At 40.7% G+C, this 27,002-nt stretch overlaps 1 protein-coding gene across 1 annotated transcript in view; it reads left to right on the top strand.

Annotated features, from left to right (window-relative positions):
• The window catches only part of LOC145939729 (uncharacterized), a 471,008-nt gene that overhangs the window by 354,605 nt on the left and 89,401 nt on the right, over positions 1–27,002 (top strand). The window contains exon 4 of the mRNA XM_083044285.1: positions 16,766–16,988. Coding sequence (XP_082900411.1) covers positions 16,766–16,769 — 4 coding nt within the window. The 3' untranslated portion in view covers positions 16,770–16,988. The remainder of the gene's footprint in view (positions 1–16,765; positions 16,989–27,002) is intronic.

The raw sequence follows: 27,002 nt of genomic DNA, 5'->3' as shown, positions 1-27,002 counted from the left end.
TTTTTTGATCCCTCATACATTTAGTGCAGGCCTGATAAAGATTCATGTATATTTATTATTATAAATATAATTATATTTATAATAATAAATATACATGAATCTTTATTTGTGTGCTATTTAAATTAGAATTATTTATTATTATTTATTATTATAATATTTCAGAATAAGTTGAATCTTTTCGCTGAGAAATTTCTTTCTTCATAAATTGAAATTTTTTATGTGCGACAATAGTAGTATAAAATATTCTCTTTAAATGTAATATTTTTAACGAATCATGTGCGGATAGCAGTTATAAGAATTAATATATGATATATCGCTCAAGTCTAGAGTATCTAATCAAAAGTAAAATTTGACTGAATATTTAATATATTAATTAATCTCGAAGATGATAAAAATAATTTAATAATTAATAAGTCTTATAATTAAAACTTACTAATAAATGCAATTTTTGTTTTCTTTTTCTCTTTCTCGATAAAATACCAAATGCACATTATTACACTTGCTGGATCTTTCGCGCTAAAATTAATGCACGTGTTATGTACATATAATCTGGATTTTTCAACCAAGTGCGAAATTATTGTAAGCAAGAGAAAATGTCTCGATGAATAAAAAAGCAAAACACATAAAATAATCGCATTACCACGAGATAAATGTGTCGAGGTAAAGTGCTTGACAGGCGATAAGTCATTAAGCTTCCAAAAACTGCATAAATCTATACGACCGATTGATTACTCCGCAAACATCGCATTATGAAATGTGTGACATTTTATTATGATATGATCTAAAATGATCGAATTGCCGATACTGTTTAATTTATACAAAAATACTTTTAGACCATTCAACATTCCTATTTTATTCCGTTAGGATATAAGCGTCAAACACACTTCGATATCTTAAAAAAACGTACTTGTTCCAGATTAAACATACTTTAGACAAGATTACAATTAAATGGCGCAAAACAGGATTAATGCCACGCGAAATTGCAAAGCATCGAGAAACGAAGCCGCGCGTCGAATCCGATTTATCGGGCTGAAAGACAGATCGTTCACGGATCGGCCGCGGCTGCGAAACCGCACGTGAGAGAGAAACGCCCAGGAGAAGAGAAACGCACCCGTGTCATTTTGTCTCGTTAGGAAGGGGGGATACGCGTCTCTCGCGGCTAATGTTCTCGATCGATGTGGCTGACACCTCAAGGTACAACTTATAAGGCGGACAGCGGTAACGATTCCGTGACACCTCGCCTTAATAAATGCGATTGATCCGCACGCGCCGAGGAACAGGAAAAGGAAGAAGAAGAAAAAAAGAAGGAACAGAAGTAAGCGACGCGCCATGCGAAAGGAAGATAGTGTCTTGCTGTTTTGACGTTTCATCATTGAGTGACTTTCGCGAACACCGCGTGACAGTTCCTCCTCGTGTCTCCCTGTGTCAAAGATCTCTTCTCAAGTCGCGCTCATCTCTTTAGAGGAATATCGGGAGAATGAGGTAACCGAGAGGAAGGTGGATCTCCATCATTGATGTCGTGTCGCGCGCGATTCTTGCCTGGAATTTTAAGCTGCAACATCTTGTCGACCGTAGGACCTCTTTTGCTCGATACGGTCCTAATTTCGCGCGTTGGGTGGCGCGTCGGCTTGTCAAAGGCTTGTCGTTGATGAAGGGACACTAAAAGAGCGCGCGAGTCTCTAAAACCAATGTTACTATACATTATAAAGAGAGGTCCGCCATTTGTGAGATATTTTTAGACGATTCTAATTTTGCTAACAATTTTTTTTTGCGAATAGTTTTTAATATTTAAAGAACAAAAACATATAATCTTTTCATGTATAACTGATACTTTTGATTAATACTACATTCCAATTCCTGCAAGAATGTCTATAAATAAATTTAGAAGAGGAATATTTTCAATGTGGAACGTTGTTGGGGAAAACGCAAATGTCACTCACATCAGTCAGGTGTATTTCATTGGATCCTAAATGAAATTTTTCTCCAGCGAAATGTTTTTGGGTAGATTTGAGAGCCAGGTGATTTTTTTCACCGGCTTCTTTTTACCGCTGTCTTCGCGAGATCAGGATGGAGGATCAACATTTCGTTGAAAGTCACGGCGCAACGTAAATTCGTATATACGCGCAACACTGTGGAACCTGCTTGAAACATGCATGGAAGGGAATCGTCTTCGCATAGCGGCTGCTGCGTTCTTTTCTTCTTCTTCTTCTTCTTCTTCTCGGCGAGGCGAGATTCGTGAAGATAGCTCGGCACGGTAGCTCGTCAGAGGGCCGCGATGAACCTTCCGTGTGCCGTAGCACGTGCGTGTCCGGATGATACCATCGGTCGTAACTCGATATTGTTTCATTCAAACAAATTAGGTGAGTCTCCCTGGGTCCGGGGTAGAAGACCCCTGGTTTTCAGAGTTCAAGAGTCCGCCCGGCTCTTCTCTTCTCGGAACGAATGGTAGGTAGGTAGCCGTGTGTTGTTCAGGGGCCGATTACGAGATATTGAAACAATTTATTACAGATACATTCTGCACGCATTTATTTCTTGATCATAATAACACTTTGATTATACATCATTAAAGGAAGCTTGTTGTTCGCGCGAAATAAGTTATCGATGAAATCAACACATCTCTGTTTATATTACGCATCACGAAATGATTTATGGAGCAATTAAGAATATTTAATGCGACAATTTAATCGTTACAGCTTGTCATCGCAGCTATGACGAGTTAGAGATTTTAATTCAAAATCGATGTACATAACACTAAGTTTACTGTCAAAAATTATTTTAAACCAGGCAAAATGTTTCTTATAGATTTTTGGGTATTGAAAACGATGCCGCAAATCAAATTTCACTAGTGTACGTCAGATTTCCAAAATAATTGAGGTTTAATGTGTAAAAAAATGGAAAATCTTTTTTCCAAAATTTTGATTTTACTTATTATTCAAGAAAATTCAAGGTGGGCAATTAAAATGAGACATCCTATATATAAATATACATTTAGTGGAATCTATTACGATAAGTTACACTGTGTATGTGTATCGATAGCCTCTAAACGAATTATGAGTAAACAAAATATAAATATAATTTATTTTATTTTTTTATTTATTTTTTTTTTTATTTATTTTATTTATTTCCATAAACGGGAAGAACCCTCTAGTACAAGAGTAAAATCAGGACAATTTATAGCGTAAATTGCCTTTGACATTAAAAAAAAAAAATACAAAAAAATACGAAAAAAATACAAAAAAAAATAATTATATGACTTCGTCATTATAGGCGGAATATTTGCTATCTCAGCAAAACTCTGTATTTAAATCCTTCCTAACATGACTAAAAAGTAAGGTATCGAAATAAAAAAAATACATTTTATAAGAGATGAACAATACATTCATGACTTCTTATTAGAATTTTAAAATAACGTTGACCTTTTTTACAAAAAAAATTTAAATATTGCAAAAAAGCCATTTTTTGCATATTAAATCTCAATTATTTCAGAAACCTAACGTGCTGATGAAAATTGGCTTGCGGCATCGTTTTCAGCATCCAAAAATCTCTAAGAAACATCTTGTCTGGTTCCAAATAATGAAAGAAAAAATATTTCTTTGTAAAGAAGTGTAATTATGACTTAAATCATAAAATACCATCTAAATATATACTAATATATATTTTCCTAGATCGATTAAGGTTTATATGGAATAACAAGAAGCGTCGCGACAAATGGGACGATTGTGCGCGAAATGAATGCAATTCGCCGCGGTTTAGATCGTTGATCATAAAGCCGCGATCATAACGTCGATTGTAAATTACACAACATACATATACACCTGCGACAATTATCATAACGCGTTGCGTCTGGCTGGTCACACATTTACGATGATGCATTTTCGTATAGGAGAATGCACGGCGAGCTTAAGACTATCGAAACGTAAGGTAGACTCTCGTCCTCTCGAAAAATTTCCAGGAAGCTTTTTTGTGTACTTCGTGGAGGCTCGACGAAAGCAAAGGTGTGTCCATGTGTGTGCGTCGTTCGCGTGGTAAAGGGCTGGGCCGTAAGTTGCGCGGTTTCACGAGCTCTCCTTGTAAATCACGCCTAGCCACCGGCGGTATAATTGTCGGCGTTAATAAACCCGCGACGTCGACAGGGCCCGTGTTTATGCTCCTTTATGCGCGGTCGACGTAGGATTTCCAAGGGTGCCTTAAGCGAGCGGCGCGTTAACGCGAAACCCCGCGTTAACTCGCCGCCGACTTGCCCGCAGGTCGTTAAGTTAATTGATCCGTAAGCCGAGACGGATTTTCGTGCCCACAATGTTGCACGATGTGACGCGACGGATGACCGACGTATTACGTCAGCGAAATTAACTGACAATGAGCGTTCATTCTTTGACGTTGCAATAATGGCATCTTGTCTTCGATGCAATGAAACAAATACAGTTGATGCGTTGACAGTAATGTTGTGTCTTTTTTCAATATTACAAGAAGATGATATATTCGAAGTATCTAAAATTTATCTATTGATTAAACAACTAATATAAAAAATTTTCTTCATAAAAGTTTGAGATATTTGGAATTTTAGTTAAAAATATACAAGGTGTTAAAAAAAAAGGTTACATATTTTGAGTGCAGGTAGTATTGATTAAAATAAGAAAGGTCGAATTTAATATCTTGGAAGATACAGGCTACTTTTCTATTTAAGTTTATTGTTCTTTTTTTATTGATCGTATATCACCTTTATATATTGCAGTAAACAAAAGAGTACTTACTAGTTTTGTTGTAATATTAACATTTTATAATAACATTAGATGTGTAGGTATCAGTATGATGTTTTTGCATGTCAGCAAATTCGAGAACAGCCAGAAATGTTTGAAAGAATGCGTGATTCTCTTTGTGAGACGTAGAGCTGAAAAATGTGTGACAATAAATAGAACCACATAGAGCACTTCCTATAATGCTGACTGCAAAACTAGTAAGTATTCTTTTGTTTACTGTAATGTACAGCTGATATGATCAATAAGAAAAGGATAATAAACTCAAATCGAAAAATAGCCTGTATCTTCAAAAATATTAATTGTAGGACCCATGTTTATATATTAGACTTTTTTTTCTTATTTTAATTAATACTACCTGCTCTCAAAATATATAACCCTTTTTTTAACCCCCCTTGTATATCGAAACAAATATCTATATATAGAGATATTTATGTAAACTATTATTGCATAATGAATCATATAGATTATAATAATCATTAATGTTGCTTGCGCAATATATATTATCGAGAAGTGTCCAGTGAATGATCAAGATCCGACATCTTCACGTTGATATAATCATTATAAAGTATCACCGTTGTTGTAAGATCGCGTGGGAAGGACTCGACGTCTGCCAAGCGGATCAAAGTTCCTCCGCATCTGCGTCGGCATCTTCAGAAGACGCCTCATTACGCGAGACCTAATAATTAGTAGCGGGCACATCATTGTGAATGATCTCTTTGTATAAGGAGCCCGCGTGTCAGGTGTCATCGTGTCCGCCTCTTCGCCTACTCCGAGTTCGCCGCCATCTCATCACGGTGGACGCGTCTCCTGTGTCCACTGTCTCCCCCTGATGAACGATCCCTCATTACGAGCTCGATGCGCGTCGTGAAAATCGTCGAGGACTCGACGTAGTGCCGCGTGTCTCCCAGAGAACGAACTTGTCAAAGGAACATGCTCGTCTCTTACGGTGGCATCAAGCCATGGCGACTTGGGTGGCGCATCGAAGTGGCGATCAGTGTTGAATTCGCCCTGTTCGACCGATCAGAAGAGAACGAGATTTTCGAACACATAAGAGTCTTTCGCGTCCACGGTTAATAGAATTTTTAATATATCTGATATCTGCTCGCGCGATCGAACTTGACGTACAGACAAATATCAAATGGTAGCATGTTACAAAAAAAGGCGCTTAATGGCCGAAATTTAAGATGTTATGATCGAGATTGTGCTGTTAGCCTCTTTGCTTTAGAGTGGAACAAGATGCAATAGAGATAACGCGGAAAGAAGATGGGTGGTCAAATCTTCGGATGTAATCCGCTATCTCATCCGGCGACATTGTAGGCCCAAAATGGAATTTCGGCTTGCGCTCCATCGAGCAAAATTAATTCTAGCGAGAGATCAAGATGCTTACACGAACAAAATTGAATATACAGACTTATACAGTTAAAATTACAAGTTAAAAAAATATCTGTCAATTTATAATATATAACTTATTTTATTTATTTTTTACAGTTTATATGCTATAGAGCGATGAATGTTATCTTAACAATATGCACGCATTATTGAAACATACAGAAATATTGCAGATTTTAAAAATTTAGATCAAAAGAAATTACAGATTTAATTTTAGATTATAAATTTAGAAATTAATTTTAGATAATTAAAGATTATGAACCATTAAAAAAATTTTGACGCATTAACATTTTTTATTTTATTTTTTTTAATGATATAATTTACAGCATTGGAATACGATCAAGGAAAATATATCACGCATACCTTGAACAAGCTTAGCTCTTTTAAAAAGGCAATCTCATACCGAACAAGTATATTAATTTACATTTTTGTATAGCCTAGGGCATTTCATTAACCACATTAACATATCATTGAATTCTCTCCCACTTTTCTCTCTCCTCCCCCCTCCTCTTGATTTTCCTGCCGGGCAAATACATAAATTACCGTCATGCTTTAAAATCTTATGAGGGAAATTACGGACTCGCGTATGGATGACAAATTAGTACAGGATTCTTGGCCATTGATCGTCGCGGAACATTACAACGACTCTAATTAGCGGCATCCAGCTAACGCGGGCTAATAAGTTCGGCCGCTTCCATTCCGCGCGAACATCGACAGTGCGACTAATCGAGTCGCTTGTACGCGACCAATAAATTCATGCTCTGATTGCGTGTAAAAACGGCAATTACCGGTGGCCATCATGCGTGAAGATATCGGCGCTGAATTACACCCCGTTAAGTTTACTTTCCCGCGCTACCACTTATGCGCAACGCGGAGATTCTTCCTGTCATTGAAAGATTGATTATATACACATAGCAAAAGATATTTTCGGTATAAACACAATTATAAGTCTTAAATTTAATTTTCTTATCACTATATACGGCATGTGCCGATTTAGATCGTTAATGAATATTTTAAAACATAATCAAACGATTATATATGTTATCAACGAAAAACAGCAAACTACAGCGTAATCAGAAATTATCTATGTCTGTAAGAACTTCTCGACGATTACGTCGTGTATTCCATTCCTCGAATGTAACGCCATCCGATGATCTTATCGGAGAACGAGTTTAATCGCGGGGAATTTGCGTCAAGAGGTCAGGTATGGGCACAAATACCAGTATTTGTCGACTGAAACTGACTTAATGAGACGGCGTCAACCACGAGGCGAGGTCCTAATCGTTATTCCAATGGTAATGTTAATCGCGCTCGTGTTCGAGAAAGGGAGCACGGAAAGAGGGAAGAGGACAGAAGTCGCATTTGCGTTCCAAAGATCTCTTATTAAAATCGCTGACCCTCGACAGTCTGAGACCAGTCGATTGTCCGCGCTGTCGTATAACTCGTGAAAGTACAGCTACTGCTTTATTATTGTCTGCGATTTTTATTTCGAGCGCTTTTTTTACGAAATACGTCATTAAATGGTGGACACTTTAAGCACTTCTTGGCAGAAATTCACACACATTCGATTTTATATTAATTATATATTACTCTTGAATAACTTTTTTCAATATAATCGACTAAAGTCAAATCCAAGCATTTGACATTTGCACGTTACGAGTTATAAAGTAATTTGGAAAGTGAGTTTCCGACAAATTATTTTCTTCTTGTTTAACAAATATAATAAAAACTTTCTTCAGATATGAAAAGGACTAAGTAAGAGCCCTAAGGCACAGATGTAGCCATATTTATTTCTTGCAAAGGTCAGGAGGTTCTCTCCTTGTTCTCCATCTCATCTTGTGAGGGATGTAGGACGGGAATACGGATTTATGCAAGTGGATTTTTCATTAATTGATATACTGAAGATATACTTGGTACAAAGGAAGGACCGAAACGTTAAAAATAAGTATAGAGTTTAAAAATAATTTTATTGCACCTGATATCTTACTAGCCCTTTTCATACCTGAATTTGTATTTATACATCAGAACCTCTTCGATTTATTATTTTAAGAACTTCCTTGCTCTTCATTACGCGTCGCGAGATTGAATCTTCCCATGGAGAACGGGAACGAGATCGGGAGATCGGTCGATCAGTCGGAGGTCAAAGCACCGGGCGACGCGGTCCGTGAAATTCGCCTCGAAGTCTCGGCGGCGAACCTCGACGGAAAAGGGTGAGACGATTCCCCACGCGTACGGTTCGATCGCGATAATGGTGACGGCGATCGTCGACAGGAAGGCAGTTTGATTGGACGTGCACCGATCGCGTAATTAGACACGCCTCATATCTCGTCGATAGTATTGAGAAGCGCTTAGCGGGGGTGGAAGGAAGAAGAGGAGAAGCATTGGGGCGAGGAGAAGTCCGGCTTGAGAGAGGATTCACGAGGTGAACGATGATGTGAGGATACATATACGTGCGAAAGTATCGCGTGCGTATGTTTACGTGGGCGTGTATATACGATGCTTATGTTTATAGTCGATCTCTCGCTCTCGTACGTGTTTCGGGCTCTCCTCGTCGCGTCACGTCGGTGTGCGTCTTCATTACGGATAGCCGTGAGAGCATTTAGATGATATCGGAATAGCAATTACTCCGTCCGTAGCTCGTTCGCCAATTCCTTCATCGACCAGGCGGTGATGGGCACACCGACTAATATTGGTTCTGCTCATTATAGCGATTTCTTCCCGATCTACCCCCTATATTGCCGTCCGTAGTGTCGTCGTGGGTGTGTGACCACCAACTTGGCTCTACCTCGACATCCTTCATGTCGTAATCGACAAATTATATAGTCTGAAAATGTTTAAATACGAGGGGTTCAATTGGAGACACTGACGGATCCTTGGGGGGGGGAGGGGGTTAACCCCCCCTGCAAATTAAAAAAAACAGTTTTGCTGAATCCGTTTAAAAAATATAAGTAAAGAAAAACAAACGTTAAAGAGCTATTGACGTCGTTGATCCTGGAGTAAAAGCTAAGCATGAAATCAAAAATATTAAATCAAATAATTTTGCAGAAATCCCCCCCATTATCGACGTCAGGATCCGCTAGTGATTGGAGATACAAATAATATGTCATTTTTCTAAATAATCACCCTCCTTTTCAATACACTTCTTACACTGCTGCACCAACTTCTTTATTCCATTAGAAAAAAATGTTTTTGATTGTGCCTTCAACTAGGAATGCATCGCTCCTTTCATCTTACAGCATCCTCCATAGAGAGTTCTTGACCTTGTTCTCTCTGATTATCATGTGTTCCTAAAGAACGCTTTGAAAGGACGGAGATTTGGGAATGATTCAGTTTTTAAAAACATTCCTGTTTTTAATTTTTTTGATTGTTTTTTAATTTAAAAAGAAATTACATAATGACACAATTAAATTGAAAAGGTGAAAGTGTCCTCTGGTCAATCTCAAATCTCTTTTTATTCCAGTTGGAACTAAATCGTTTTTACCACTAATTTCGATAATTTCTCTGATACATCATTATTAATTAATCTTTAGGATACCATCTCACACGATATCTCGTATCCATCGTCGCGCGGCTGCGGGATCCCGATAATCTTTTGATCGAGCGTATAACGAAATAGATGAAACGGCGGCGAATGCTACCGCGTTGGTCGCTTGCTGTATAAATGATTTGTAATCTTGGGATGAGCGCAGGACCACCGCGACCGCGCCATGGTCACCGCCGTGTAATACGACAGACTCGTAACTCATATCAGGACGCCCACGCCTTCAGGTAGCGGCGACAACGTCGGACACCCAGGGCGAGGACACTCAATTAGGTATCCTCCCCCTTCGACCATCGTCCGCCGATAAAACTGCCGTCTTGCGCGATTGCGATTGTCGCGGCGACCACCTGCCATTCGGAAAATGATCATTGCACTTTGCGGGAATTATCTATATACATGACGTATTACAATCTTCCGTACCATGTTAAAATTGTCAGTATTTGCTGCAACTTCTAACCAATTTCGCGTTCTTTACAACAGGAACAAGTCTTGTTTATTAAACATTGGTCGATGTCACTGTTACTGATGATGACGAATAATTTCTCGCAGCAGTTTCTTCTCCTTTTCCGGATTAAACTCGTAACGATGATGTTTCCATGTTGCGTGTTTTCTTAAAAGACACGATTACGAATGGAATTCGCCGTAATCGTGACTGCGAATGATTATCGCGCGCGCAGCAGGTGTCCCGCGAAATTCCATTAGACGGCTAAATGCGTCTTTTAACATTGATTGATGGAACCCGCGGGTTTCCGTGGACATCATGGAAAACAGGACGGCATAGTGTCGGAGACATGCAGGAAAGATCGATCTCCACCACGAGAAGTATCTGCGTACTCTACATCGTGCGAGAGGTCATTAGGCTCCCAAGCTCTGTCGGGTTCTGAGATGTCGTCGACGCAGAACGATAAATTTTCCGAGGTGGTCCGCCCGGGGATAACGAGGATTTAGAGATAGAGGGATTCGCGTGAAAGAGAGAAAGGGAAAGAAGGAGAGTTTTGTCCTTAACCCCGGCTGATCCCGATGTCAGCGGAGGAGGACGTCGAGGAATTGTCGCAAGGAAGGAGGCCACGATCGTAAACGTAAAGACATAGGAGCGTAAACGCGAGCGTAAAGGCCTTAAAATGTGCCTCATAAACTGAGCTAACAATGTATACACTGCGCGAGAAGAACGTCTGGATATAGCGATCCTCCCTTATCCTTCTCATCCGAAGAAGAGAGAGGGGGGGGGGGGAGAAGTCCGTCCTTCTCACTTTTCCGCGCGTAACCATAGGTCCTCTCTCCGTCAGGGCCCGGAACTCCGGAGATATACGAGCGAGTGCAACCTGCCCGGTAATGAATGCATGCCATAAAACAAGGATGCCTTGATTTACTCGCTGGGCTAATGTTGAACGCGCAGTATTAATAAATTATCGGTTATTAAGTGCGCGGCCATCCGTTTTCACCATCGGGTCGCCTGCCTGCACGAAGCTTCCTTTTATCGAGAGACGGCAGATCCTTTTACATATCGATACTGATCTAGCTACGCCGATCCATTTAGGAATCGGCGTACAATTAATTTAATGCGTTGCGATGTAATAGATTCCGCTGAAGCACGGAATCTTGTTTATCGCACTGAACATCTAATTTTTCCGGAGCGTTTTGTATCTCCTGTGTTTTCGATGTCGATCGAACTTGTTGAGATGATATACGCGATCCGCTAATTATATCCAACTGAATTTATTCGAATCCAAGCAGGATAGCTGATTCCCATATTTGATTAGATACAAGATTTTACTTTTTTTTTTTTTTTTTTGCATTGATCGGACTTTCATACCACGTCACAAACATCCTCGAGCGATTCACGTTACGAGATCGGAATTATATCACTTGTGTATCGATTATATATCATTTCATAATTCTAATAGATTTTGTTGCCCAATAAAATCAGAATCTCAACGCGGGCGGACATTAATTTACGTCGAAGCGTAAGAATATGCGTGCTATCTCAATTATCTTCGGCCGAGGCAACGTTTCTCTAGTCTACGCTTATACACGCACTTCCTCGTACGGAGAGTGTACGATTTACGAGGCAATCTGAAAATTGAAATTTACACCCGCGCGATCGACGTCGCGAAAGTGGGTCGTAAGGGAGCAATTGGCGATCGAGAGATCGCTCTTAAGCGTGTCGCACCTTAGCGCGGTGCGCTTTCAGCTGTGGTTTTCACGAGACCCGATACTATTATATATCACGACACATCTGAAAGAGAGAGAGTGAGAGAGAGAAGGGGAGGGACGGGAGAGAGCGGTGCGAGAAAGGAAGAGAGCGGTCTCGCGGTTGTGATTAGAGCTCGCCGCCCGGTGATTTGTGGTCGAGCGGGTCTGTTAATTGTCACCCCGGACGCCCCCTCGATTTTATATCTCCACGCCGAACCAGCTTTTGCACGCGGGACGCGTGTAATGCGCTATCAGCCGCGTGCGCAGCTTATTCGTCTTCGCTACGAAGAGATAATGGAACGACGCGTGAAAGCGCGTCTACGTTATATGCTAATATCATTTTCAGAAAATTGAGCGAATGAAAAGCAGCGTCTTTATATATGCCTCTTCAGATTATACGCTATATCTTCAATTTAATGGTGAATTAAATACGCTAATAAAGAGAACGAAGGAGATCCAGATGCTCGTCGACTTTGCGATCGGCATGTTTACTTACAACTTCGCGCAAGAATATTGACCCTCCAGAAATAGTTCCGTCGTTTAAAGCACCGAAAATAGCACCTGAAGATAGGAGGGAGTCAACTTTATATTTTTCGCAACTCTGAGGACGTATAGCTTTTTTGTTATTAACTTTAGCACTTTGGTTGTTAAGGATAATTGATAGAATTCTTCGGGGAGCTACCAGAACTTTCAACTAAACTGCCAGTTATCGATAATTATAAGTTCCACGCACATATTTCTAAAACCGATAGAGAGAACTCTATAACTCTTCAGGAGGGTAGTCAGAACTCTAATCATTTTTTTAAATTTAAATGATGGGGGCCAACTTCACAGAGGTAAAATATTCTTATGCGAAAGAGATAGAGCAGCAAACCTTACGCGACCAATTCTTCGACCGTTCCTCAACGGCGCAGGAGGTCCGTAAGAAGTTCGCCGTAAATGGTGCACGACAAGGACGAAGTACGACGGTGTCCCGCGGACGTGTACATATGTGGACGCGTTTAAGTAGGTACGTATCACGCGCCGAGAGGAGAGGAAAGGGGGCAGGACGGGGTGCAGCACGTGCACAATAGCCACGTCCGTCAAGGTTGGATCCTCTTAATTAACCCGACTGGTTACATCGTATTCCTCCTGCGCGCGACGCAGACATACCGCCTCTCGTCCCACCCTGGTTCCCAAAGACGCTCCTCTTTGCCGGTCCTCAGTCAGTGAATCCTCAGCCCGTTCCGTTTCTCGACCTTCTATTCTCCGCTTCTTCTATGAGAGAGAGCGGTATCCTTTTATCGGGATGAGTTGTGTCGCCGGTCGGTGCGCGTCGTTATTATATCACTCTTATTATGCGCGCTTGCGCCAAAGGCGGTACCGGTCTGCGGTTAGCGCACGTATCCCGTTTACTCCGTCTGGATGAGAACGGCGAGGATGCTGCGGAGAAGCGGGACGGTGCGCTCCAGGGAACTACCGTGAGACGATTACCGCGCTCTCGATCCCTCGCAGGTGGTGGTAGATGTACGATAAGAGGGAACTCGCCTACGGTAGGGTTGCGGCACGCGATGCCCGGTGCGCGATAACGACTGGTATCACGGGAAGGTCGAAGTGTACTTCCTCGAAGCCTCCTTTCCATAGACGCCTGTCTCTCTTCCGCCTGAGTCTGTTTCTAACTCTGCTCGTTCAGGGTCTGATTCGCTCCCGAGATTGACTCTCGAGGACACAGGTGGAACTTTTCTCTCTCTCTCTCTCTTCCTTATTTCGTCACAATTTGTTAGCTGAAATCTTTTTTTCTTCGTATGGGGTTTTATTTTATTAGATTAAAATTTTTTAATTATAATTTGCCAATCTCGAAAATTTGAATTCTTGACTAGCTGTAGTGAAAGCATCATATTTAAAGAGAGACTTAAAAGAAAATCGCTGAAACGAACCGCTAACACCTGTAAGCGACTATAATAAATCGTCGGAGTATTGTAGCTATTTAGCAGTATATCTTCGGTGAAGGAAACCTCACAGTTCTCCAGCATTTGTCTCCAGACCCTGTATCTTGTAATTCCAAGGGAACACGTCGGTCTGGCTGGTTGCGCATCAACTCGGACGAAAGAATCCGCGCGTAGGTGTATACCGCCATCGATACGCAGGTGCGATTACCAGGTCGTCTCACGATCGTTCCTTCGAAAGAAACCGGAACAGGGTCGTCCGGTCGCGTCGCAGCTTTAAAAGTCACGAAGTGAACGTTGGACACGCAGATTATTTCACTTCAATTCAGATCGTATATAGCTCGAAAATCTCCAGAATAAGGGAGAAAATATATCACGGTGATAAATGTCTCTCTCTGTCTAGAAAAAGATTTAATCTGCATTTAGAATACTCGAAACCGACAAAAAAAAACACTTCTCGTAAGTATCATTTTTTTGTCTATTTATTATATATGTTTCAACGTGTGCGATCTCGAAACTTGAGATGATACATCCTACACACACATACATGTAGCCAGTCAATGAGATTGCTATGCTAATTCCGTTAATGTCGCATGAGTTATTGCGCGGCTGATTCTTTTCTTCGTCGGAAGAGAAGCGTCCGTTCGCGAAGGCGAAAAAGACGACGCCACCGGTGACGATACTCCCGCATGTATCTCAAGACTCGATAAATTGAACCTAAGAACGAGAGGAGGAGCAGAAACGCAGGAAAGACGATGGTTCGAAAATGAGAGAGAGAAAGAGAGAGACAACATCGTGCGGTAGTCATAAACGTCTTATCGCGCGCCGAGCTGCGAGCCTTCTCGCTCGAGGTAACAGGTGAAAAAAGGCTACCGTAATCTACGGTAATTGAGATCCGATACCAATTAACGGCGCTCGACCGCCCGATGTAAATGAGCGGAGCGTTAATGTCGCGCGGCGGAGGCGCGTTTTTGAGATGCGCCATGGTATGCTGGAACCGATAGCGATAGCGAGCAAACCAGATCCTTTTGTTGCTCGAGAAGGAACGAAAGGGAACGTTACTCGATAATTGAGCGGATAATCGGTGAATTATTGAAAGAATACTCGGCTCTCTGCGAGAGCGCGTGAATAATATCGCGGTAATCTCGGCGTAAATCCCGGAGGAAAGAAAGGTAAAAGCGGAATGGAATTCGTAATTTATATTGTAACTCGTATCCCGCGGCTTTATCGACGCACAATGTCGGCGGTAATTATTATCAGTGAATCTATATGCGCGGAATGGATTCCTTATTAATGTTGTAATCTCTCTCTTTAGTTTAAACGTACATATATCGCACATCTTATCCTAAATAACACTTTTAGCGCGTTTCGATTAAAATAAAACAGCATATCGGAGAGCTGAAGCAGTGCTGATGCGTTCACAAATTTACATAATCCATCGGCATGCAGTATCTCTTCGGAATAAATGCATTGAACGCGCGATGACTCGGCTGATGCTGTCGCTCGTGGGCGATCGAAAGCACCAGAGTACGAGAGTATACATATACAGGGTGTTAAAAAAAAGGGTATACATATTTTATGAACAGGTAGTATTGGCGAAGAAAACGTCCACCGCGGCAAGGGAGGCGCTGCTGAAATAAAACAAATATGGCCGCCGCGAATATACAACAGCAACAGTTTAAGTATATTAAATCATAAAAAAATGAAATTCTTTTAATGAAAAAGATGTTGTCATTGCGGCTAAACACACTCTGTGATTATACAAAAGCTACGCCTTCATCAAGGAATATGATCGAAGGCCAGAATGTTATAAATTCCGGATTATTATGTGCGGTGTAACTATGAAAAGTCAAGAAAAAGTAGATTTATATTCCTTATGTCTACAAACAAGTGTCTTGACATCAGAATCATTTTTTTCAGAGTAAATAGCAGATAAATAACTTTTAATTAATGTTAGATGTACATTCGCGGCGGCCATTAATGATAGTTCACGCGACCACCACTAGTGTCGCATAGAATTTTTAAACCCCCAATTAATCAAAACAAAAAAATCGAATTAACATGGGTTCTACAATTAATATCTTCCAAGATGCAGGCTATCTTTTTATTTCAGTTCTTTGTCCTTTTTTTATTGATTGTGTCACTTTTACAATACATTAAACAAAAGAGTATTTAGTTTTGCTATAACATTGAGTTGTAATAACAATAGGTTTGTAGGTATCAGTATGAAATTATATTAAAAAGAGAACAATAAAGTTTAGTTAGAATGTGCAGTTTAATCAGTGAACATACGTATACATAGAAACCTAATATTTCACGCGGGAAGTAGCAGATATGATTTTTGCAGATGTGATTATTTTATTTTTGTTTACCGCGTTGTGATGCGGCCAATAAGAAAAAGACAAAAAGCTAAATAGAAAGATAGCCTATATCTTGGAAGATATTAATTGTAAGACCTATGTTAATTAAACTTTTTTTTGTTTTGATCAATACTATTTGTTCTTAAAATATATGATCCTTTTTTTTAAACACTCTGTATATATGATCGACACACTAATTGGATGCGAGAGACGCTATTTACCTCTGAAATACGAAACGCGCATCCAATCAAGCATCCAATTTTCACGATGGCTGGTATTTCGCATATACGACTGTTAAACGCGGCCATAGTTGTTCGCGGAGAAGGTGAGCTTGCACGTTCGATCCATCCCCGGAACCGCGAGGTCGTCGGCACATCGTCCTCCGCGGCCATCGCCACTTAATTCGCACCCACGCCCGATCATTAGCGCCGATTCCCGACCTGCCTCAACATCTCGCATTATGCGCTCTCAATCATGCCGGCCGTTCACGGCCGCCTAGTCGCCCGGGGGAAGCCGCTCGAATCATCATCGCTCCTCCTCTCCAGCGTCAATGACGCTCTCTATCTCGTAAATAACCGCGATTCTCCGTAATTGTTTTAGATGAGTACCTGTCACCTGTTGGGCCTCGCACCAGCGAGGAGGAAACAAGGAAAAACGGAGAGGTAAAAAGAGAAAAATTCTAATACGGTCGGAAGAGATAAGGATGGATGATAAATCGAGCATCGGTGCATCATCCTAAGAAGACTAATTCCAGGCGAAGAAGCAACGAGAGAGGAGGAATCGTCGAAAAGGGAGAGCGCATGTGGGATAAGTAAATCATGGGGTAAGTAAGTAAATTATTGATGATTGCAACGTTGGTCGCCCACTCGGCTCCTTTCAAAGATTTCTCTCTTCTCTTGTATCTCCTTTCGTATCTCCTTACGTATCGCGTTTACGTTTTATACGTACGAAATTAATGTCGTGTTTATCGGAATATTAATGAGTCAATTAGAGTAAAGGTTTCACCAAAGGCAATTGCGCGATTATGTACCGAAAGTAAAAGGGTTAAATTGCCCTCGCCTCCGAGGAGGAGCAAAAACTTTCGAATATGTTACAGAATAATTGAGCTCGGCGACAAATCTATGAGAAGCGAGGAATGCCGTTTCTTCGAGGGTGGCTACCATTTTACTCGAATACATACATTCCCGTTATTTATATCATCGTTAACGATAACGCAAATATATCGATTGCTCGCGCGCCATGCAAACATTTTTGCGAGCTTTTACGTATAAGATTTACGTGTCGAGAATTGTCGTCTCGTGTAGGTATCTTAACGACAATCTCGGCTGGGGTAGGGTGAGATCATCGTTCCGGACGGACATCATTTCGCTGAAATTCGCGTGTCGCGAGTAAATCTACCGGGACGTTTATATCGCAGATTAGCAAATACATTGTGCCGCCCGTTGATCCGCATAAATGAAAGATAATCTCGCCGATTCGCGGAACTATTGCGTGTCGAGAAACGTTTTCTCGGAACACAATGTGTCGAAACACGATGTGCACTATCGCCGTAGGCAAAAGTGAAGGGCCATAACCGAATGATTAGATATCTCTGGACCTTAACGTGCCGTTATTATCAGGAACATTAAATGTCTTCTACTAGCGACATTATATCTCGTATCGTGGACATTATTACGTGGAATGAGAAAAGTCTTCGCTAGATTTCATAGCGCTACCCGAATAGCACTTAAGACAACAAATGGCAAGAGTTTTCCAAGACGTTTGATCAGATTTGGCTTTAGTAATCATTTCAAATGGATGTTAAACATCAACTGAATTCTTTAGATCAATTTTTCTATTCTTGTATATCTTAAAGGCTCGCGTAGATCCTCTATCTCGTATCTCTAGCCTTTCTAATGGACTTTTAAATAATCGAAATACATAAAAAAGCATTTGTACGTGCCACAATTTCACTTTCTTCGCATTTAAAATCATTTTAATTTGGCTAAAGCTTCTCGTGTCCGAGCAAGCGCTTGCCTAATCACGCGAGTCAACCCAGGCGGGTGTAATTTATTTCCTCTCTTCGCTGATAAGATGAATTTCCGTGTTCCAAGAGAGTAGAATGCGAGCTCTAAGTGTCTTAAGTGTCTATTTATAATAAGGCGACGCTTATATACCGCTTATATCGTCGGGACCGCTATCGACCACGCTACTTACGTACCGGGTCCGCGCTACCAACGTCGTCTCGTCAGCGCGGATCCATTAGTCACCGGTTGACACGTTGACGGCTACCGTATATACATACCCACTACCTTGATGGACCGTAGAGGCCGAGGAGGCGCCGGTTACGAGAGTCGAGTGAGGCGAGATCGTCCTCCTCGTGCGAGTCGGGCAACGGCCAGTTAATGCTATGCCTTGCTCTGGGCGACGGTGACACTGCCACGGGGAAAAGCGTGCATTATCGTACGTATGTGGCCGGGTACAACCACAGACATAAAAGAGAGAAGGAACCCTATAAACTACTAGAGAGAACCTCACCGAGAGAGATCGAGTCTCACGCACGTGAGGCGCTCGTGACGCGCGCGCATTTATTATCGTCAGTGGCTCGAAATTATTCCGCCCGCGGTTATGGCCGCGAGCCAGCGCCGATACCTGATACCTTGAGGAGACGATTTGAATATTTCCCGACACGACGCGCGTTACATATTTCGGAAAAAATCACCTCGGCGCTCGACCGGCTGCAGATGTAGCTTTTAAAAGGGATCGTGGCAGATAGGACTGCGATGGTAGATATATTTAAAGATTACGACTGGTTGAAGAAGCGATAGGTGCCATCAGATTACTAGGTGTGGATCAATTAACAGTTAAATTTCAAGTAAAGTTCTGTCCACATTTCTCTCTTTAAAAAAAAGAAGTTTTATTCGTCCACAAACCCATTATTTACAATTTCAATATGTCAAAAACACATGATTTTTTTATACGGAGACTATATCCAATAATTTTCTCGAAACATAAGTTTTTTCAGAGCAGGAAGATCGTCTGGGAAATTTGAAACTGTTCATTATGGAGTTCTCGTTGATATATGAAGTAAGAACGCATATTCGAACAATCATCAATTTATTAGAAAGCTATCGACTTGTCTCCGACTTTGCCAACCAATTTCCATACGCTTCTCTCGGATGAGCGGAGAGCGGAGAGAAGAACGAATGTATGTACCCGGTAAAGATGAGGTTCTCATAGGGCGCGTAGGTTCACCTACGCGCATTAAGGGTCAGGTACGCATCTTTCAGGCGCCATTACGTTGCCTCCGGCCGACGAAGGAGTTACGTTGGCAAAACGCGCGAGCGCGGTATTTATAATGCCATGCTTAATTGTTGTCCGTAGATCAAACCGTATATCGTAACTTCTCTGGAAACTCGCGGGGCGCCCACGTGAAAGTGCATACGCGACCCCATCGCATAATTTCTGAGATCGCCCGCGGACTTTTTCGCGGTGGAAGTAGAAATTTTGCGAACGCCATTCACTTCTTATACTCATAGCTTTTTGGATTCTTAGATTTTTTTTAGAGAAAAAAACATATATCAATTTATAGTTAATTTTTGTAAAGAAATGATGCATTGTCTTGCTCTCGCACACAGTTGAACGATGTTAAAGAAAATTAATTTACCAAGTTTACATAAACTTGTGGAGATCGATGCGTCCCTGCGTAGCAAGAGGTCATAGGTGGCTACCGTACTTTGCCTCTGTGCGTTGATAGAACCACATCGAGGGAGGAGCAAGACGAAGACGACGAAGTAGGCATCGTTCTTCTGGGGAAGAGCTCTCTCTCTCTCTCTCTCTCTCTCTCTCTCTCTCTCTCTCTCTCTCTCTCTTTCCGCATCTACCGGATATATATTCACTAAGTGTGATTCTATGTACCAGCCACCGGTATCCTCGATGCGGAGTTATGTTGCGCATCAATTGATCGCCCAAGTAGGTAGATACGTGCTGGGTGATAAAAGGCGCAAAGGAGGCTAATGCGAGACGGCTGAGTAACGAGGTGACGAGAGACGTCATGACACCATGTGACACCGTATCTCTCTCGATAATTCTTTCCAACGTTTTGTCATGTCGTATATGTCTGTGCCTTTCGTTCGCGGTTTCCTTTAACTCCCATCTGATGCCCTGTTTTTATATGGTGCACAAAAGGTCCGCGCAAGAGACGCAAATGCGTACGATCTCTGGCGTTTTTCGACATCCGTGCCGCGGGGTCGACTTCAGGAATTCACTTAAGCGGGGAATGCGTGGCTCGTGTTTGCGATCGTTTCCCTACCAGAGTGTATCCCCGTGCACTTCCTCCCATTTCTCCGTCCACATATACTCGCTCCTTCGCCTCCCTTTATATACGCGAACGCGTTTTAGCGAGCACCATCCGCATTGACGCCGATTTGAATGCCGATGGTGTGGTACAGGTGCGATCGGAAATTCGAGATACCACCGCACATCGGGACAATGCACTTAACTGGAATATCGCACGCGAATATGGAGAACGCGCGCACGTGGTATGCTTTCGGGTTCTACGTGCGTAGGTTGTAACGGGAATGAGCTTTTTCTGTAACGGCCCTTATTTTTCTCTCATTGCCTTGGTTCCAAGACCTTTACGAGTTACGGGGTTCTTAACCCTCCGTCAGCAACCTGGATCTTTTAAGGCACAAGCAAATTTCCATTTTTTTTCCCAAATTGCTGTTCAAATTTTGTTTTGTATAAACAATTGGGTTTAACATTTGGCTTTAAAATCTATTGTAATAGAGATATTAACGAATAATCCAAAAGTTTTTTGGATCTTTTGAAAGTCTAGAACATAAAAATAATATAGAATAAACTTAAAACACCCAGTTTGCTGACGACGTTAATAAAAAAGAAATGATTGAGAATTAACATCGATATGGCAAATGTATGAAAAGTATGAAAATTCGAGAATAGGTTTCTTCGAGTTTTTACGAAAATAATTGATCGTATAGAGCAATCTACATACTTAAGCATGTCCACATGTATACGTGAATGCAAGTTATGAAACACTTTTACTTTTTTGATATCGGGATATATGCTAACATAATTTCAAAATCACGGCACGCACATGCGCAACCTTTAATCGCGTCCCGACACATTAGGATGACAGTTATTCCTTCGGCCAGGCGCGAAAAAAATAACAGTGTGCCTCTTAAGAAAATACGCACGTGTGTATATATGAGGCTATATTTCTCAACGCTGATGCGGAGAAACATTTTCTCGGTTGCACAGCGTGATGTCGAGTCGGGCGCATTGCGCCGAATAAAATGATATCATATGGTATTATAAACCTCGCGCGAACGAGGCGTACCGATCAGAAATCGGCCATGCAAAATTGCAAATACCTGCGGCGCGATAATAAAATCGAGCCGCCGTAATTATTTTATCGCACGCAGGCGCGGGTGCGTGTCACCTTAAAGGCGAATAAATAAAGGCACTCTTCTATTCTAAGAGCTCTATTGGGTGCTCGTGGGCCGCGCCGATGTTGTTATTTAGCGGGGTTCTTATCTGCGTCGTACGCATGCGCGTCCGCTACGTTGATAAACTGATAAACACTTCGGTCGGGCGTGGTCGAGGAATTGGGGCGGAATAAATGAGGCAGTCTATTATCCTGGAAATGGAGCGCCACGAGATTTCCGATATATAGCGACCGTGCACTTTCGTCTCTCTCTTTTACATACCAATGATAAAGTGAAAAGTATGTTAATTTTATCGGGCGCGGTCGCGAGACTAAACACTCGGCTAAAACACGAGGCATCGACACAATTGTTTATGGTGCTTTTTCATTTTTTTACGCGTATCTTAGTATAATTCAGTATCATCTAACGAAACGGTTCCCTTGTCAAGAATGCTTGCTAACTCAGCGAATTTAGTTTAATTCGTTCCGTAATACATTTCATAATTTAAACAAGTTTATAAATATATCGCACATCACAAGATTTTATAAAGGTAATTGATACGAAAAAAAATTTTGGTTCTTTTATGAATATACATAATTTAATATACGGCAATAAATAAAATAAGCTGAATACAAAATCGATAACAGAATAATAGCTTATTATGATCTATTTCAATTTATACGAAACTAATTGGAATTCTTCAGGTACAATAACTTGCGAATTTTCCTGGGAAGAAGGTGAAAAAGAACGCATGGTTTCATAAATTTGCAATTAGTTTAACCGGCCGACCGATTAGTTAACCTGGAACTATCGTCTATCACGACGCCAAAAAAATGGATTGCTCGCAGATTTAAATCAAAGACTGTGAAAGTACACACAATGGTTGCTCACGTGTATGTGAATGGCTATATAAATTCACCGTAACCAAACAGTAAATAAGTTTATGTCTATCATAGTCTTTGCTTAATCTTTGCGAATTAACATGGCAACACATTAGCAGCAACGTGACCTTCCGCACCTCGCATCGTGATAAAAAAATTTCCATAAATCAAGGAGTCGAAAAAAGAGCGGATTTTAAACTGAACATCAAAGTCGGAACCAAGGTACCACTACGTCGCTATCGCTACTTTTCACCCGGCTAGAAATAGCGAAGCAATCGCCGTAAATCCGATCATACAGCTACTCCGATATCCCCCGGTCGAGCAAATCCGGTCAAAAGTACCGCCGACATTCGCTACTGACGTTGGACCGATCTCGGATTGGACCTGATACCGCCGACACAGAAGAGGAGAGATAGCCGTTTTCTTATTGAGCGGCGATCTCTCGAGAGGGAGGCCTCCCGGTGTATCGGTACCGGTACACGAGTACTGCATTACTCGGTCGGGTAAGTCCTCGCTATAAGACGCTACTGAATCACGAGATACGCCGGGGAACACCGGCTTCCTTGCGTTTTCTCGCGTCATCGCTCGCGACCGCGGGATTTGGTGGGCCCCCGTATATCGGAGAGTCCCGGTGTATGTATGTACACGCCGATAACTAACGAGGAGAAAAAGAACGCGTGCTGGACGACCGCTGGAACTAATCGAGCGTGGTCCCCTCTTAATTTAAGTCGACGATATCGCCGACTCGCCGCGCCGCGCGAAAGACTGGAGACATCGATAGTTTGCACGTGTGCGTATGGCAACATACTCTCGGAGCTGACTAAGGACCGACGCACAATGAGATACGGGGATAACGTACGAGGAACAAGGAATAGATATAAAAAATGCAAGCTATACAAACAGAAAGTATGAATATATTAATAGTATTCATGTTAGAAAAGTAGAGCGTCGTTTATATTTCTTTTTGTTCGTAATTAATTAATTACTAAATAAATTAATATTAATTTATAATTATATTTAATCATTCTTATAATTTATAATTATATTTATAATTATACTTATATATTTAATTATATATTTAAATATATTTATATTTATCTAAATTAACATTAATAAACAAATTAATTTAACAACTAATAAATTTATTGATTTATTTCTTAATAGTAATTAATTTATTAGTTTCCAATTTAAGGGGATATCTTTGTCGCTCGCAAAAAAAAATGATCTTTAGGTACTTTCCTCAGTAAATAATATAGTAATCAATAGAGTTTCTTTATTTTATTTGTTAAAGATTTGAACGTATGCATATATAAAAAATTATTAAGTTTTATAAAAAATTATAATTTTTATGTCAAGTTGCGTGCACACTAGTGATAGTTCTAGTGTTTGCATGATTTTGCACTATAGGTTAATTCAATCTAAAAAATAAAAATATTTTCTTGTAAAAAAATGTTATAGTTACGATCTATCGGGAACTTTTTTGATTTTCCATTTTGTTTTTTTTTTTTTAATAACAAAAAAGTAGAAAAAGTTTTGAGGCAAAAACTTGTAACTTTTCTCCTTCAAGTTACTTAATTTCGTGAATTTTTATAAATAATAAAAATTCTCCTCGACAGATCATAACTATAACATTTTTTTATAAGAAAATATTTTTAATTTTTAGATCAAATTAACTTACAGTGCAAAATCATGCACAGACATTAAAATCATGCACGCAACTTGTCATAAAAATTATAATTTTTTAATAAAACAATAATTTTTTATATACATACACTCAAATAAATAACAAAAATTAAAAAAAAACAGCATTGATTACCATTTTATTTATTGAGAAAAAAATGTCGAAAACAGGCCACTTTTGCGCGCGACAAAGGTATGTAGCCCCTTAATTAATTATTACTTTTAACTGATCACATTAATCAACAATGCCATTATGTCACAAGAAAAAGGAATAATTTATCTTTACCGCGATTATCTAAATTTTACGTCCATTACACGCTATTGCAAAAACGAGACATAGAAATTGCCCGTAACTAATGCAATAAAACTCCGCTTATGTAGACATCACCCCGAACGGCGTCTGACGTCTTCTCTTTACGTCGAATAGTCTCTTCCTCTCGCGAGCTGGTAAACAGGATAATAGTTTGTTGGAAGGAACACACATATAGCTATAAGCACCATTGACTCACATGGGTTTCCCTTCCTTCGTTCTCGCTTGTCTTCTCTGTATGGAGCCGCTATCGGTTTTGCCGCGACAGAAAGCGCAATTATAAATATATACGGTTCGCGTTTTCTCATTTTTGCTTCAATAGGCATACATACATAGATACGCGTTGCTCTCTCTCTCTCTCTCTCTACATTCTACGCCCACGAACACATATAAGCGCAGCGACAGGTGTGCGTATAATAACTCTCGCCGCGCGGCGATAATTATCCGATACTTTTAGCAGAACTGCCGTGGAAACGGGCTGTTATTATCGTTTTTCCCGATATTCAATCGGCCGTCGAACCGCTTACTCCCGCGCGTGGCGAACGATGAAATATGCCGGCATTATTGGTACCGTTTGAGAAAGGCGCACATAAGATTGCAACAATGTCCGTAACCCGGTTGTGCATCGTTGTATATGCAAACGTATATACGCGGCTTTTCGCGAAACGCACAAAGGAGCGCATTGAATAATGATCAACGTACACATACATTCGGTATCGCTTAATTTGTGTTTGCACAGAATTGCAGTTATTGCGCGAACCGTTATTTATCGAGCTGCAATAAATCGTTACATGTGGTACGTAGTATTTTCGCTATTAAATCGTATTATGAATATCCGCCAAATTAAGTATAATTATAAAATAAAAAAATAAAAATATGAATAAAAATATAATTATATAAAATATAATAAAAATAAATGTAATAAAAAATAGATATAAATATAGTAATACAAAAGCTATAAATATAAATATAATAAAAAAATATAATATAAATATAATATTATAATAAAAATATAATTATTAAATATAATTATTACATACTTATTTACGTATGTATGTAAAACATTTTCTAATTACATTTTTTGTTCTTTTAATATCGTTTACTAAAATCATATTAGTTTGCCGTAGAGAAAATAGCTCTCTGAATACTGTCAACTCTTTAGCATCAAAATTATTTAATACCTATCCTTGCTGTTCAAGCATATATTTTTTTCTCCAACGAAGGACATCGCCAGGGCCGTCGATTCTCGCGAGTTTCAGGGATGAGGGAAGATAGACCGGAGGCGAAGAGAGAGTCTCCTCTCTCTCGACGTAGGCGTTCCGGGTATACAGGTGCGACGGCACCGAGAACCGCGGATAACATCGCTTAATCACACGTGACTCAAGCATATGCGCTCCACCCACATCTCGTTCCGTATCTCGCGCGGATTATCTATGCAAAAATAAATAAGCTACTAAGTAACGACCTGGGGCCCCAAGTCGGTCGTCGGAAAAATATGTCCGCGCGCGCGCGCGCACACGGGTACCTATGTATGTATATTACTCGTGGCTGTCGAACTCCGATTCCGTGGCACGTCCTGGCGATATATTTTTCACCGGTGCCGGTGGCATAGGGTGGTGCCCTCCGCGCTACGTATCGTTTATTGATTTACAGTTGCAGATATAACCCTATCTCTTTTCTTTTTCCTTTCTTTCTTTCTCTTTCTCTCTCTCTTTCTTTCTCGCGATTAACATCGAAGTTCTGCGTTATGCGAGATGCCGACTCCTTATTACGCCGCATTTTATTGCCCGCGATACAATCGGTATCGTTAGACTGATTAATCGTTGAAAATTAAATGGTACGAAGGCGCGCGGCGTCCCTCGTTCTGACATCTTTACAAAAGTATACCCGCGTATCGGGCGCATCGGATGCATCGGATGCACCAGAGACGGAGGCGCGCGTCTTATCCCGCTTGTGCGTTACATCGTAATGCACCTTCGACACAATGCCGCGTGGCTTCTCTCTCTTTCTCTCTCTTATCCATCGGGAAGAATAATGGCGATAGCCCGGGGGACTCTGTGCTTCGTGTATACTTTATTATGCTTTACGCTTTACAGCCGCGGCGTCGATAAAAAGGTGACAAATCCCTCCTCGATTTACTCGTCGACGGCGCGCGATGCATAATCGACAATGTTGCGAGAACGTTCGCTTTCGTTCCAAGTTATGTATATGGCATCGTCGCGAGCGAGGTCGTAATTAAAATCATCGCAATATTTCCGAACGTAATTATTACGAAGCGAGATGATCGCGACATTCCGACAGCAGTGATTATAATATTCGAACAGAAGAAAAAGAGAAAGAGAAAGAGAAAGAGAAAGAGAAAGAGGGGGGAGGGTCTACAGGATTTTTTCCAAAGGGGGCATGATTCAAAATGTTACTTGCAGAATTAGAATACTTATAATTTGAACTTTATACATCTTTTGGTAGTAAAAGCTTCTCGCCGCGACAAGATATAGGTGTATGTCTAGAAAGATTTTCTTTGTGTTTTTAATTTTTTTTTA

Source organism: Prenolepis imparis, unplaced genomic scaffold, assembly GCF_030444845.1.
Source record: "Prenolepis imparis isolate NDT839.2.m4 unplaced genomic scaffold, iyPreImpa1.0 SCAF_8, whole genome shotgun sequence".
NCBI lineage: Eukaryota > Metazoa > Arthropoda > Insecta > Hymenoptera > Formicidae > Prenolepis > Prenolepis imparis.
The sequence above is the reverse complement of the archived record's forward strand: the minus strand, read 5'-3'. Positions and strand labels throughout refer to the sequence as shown.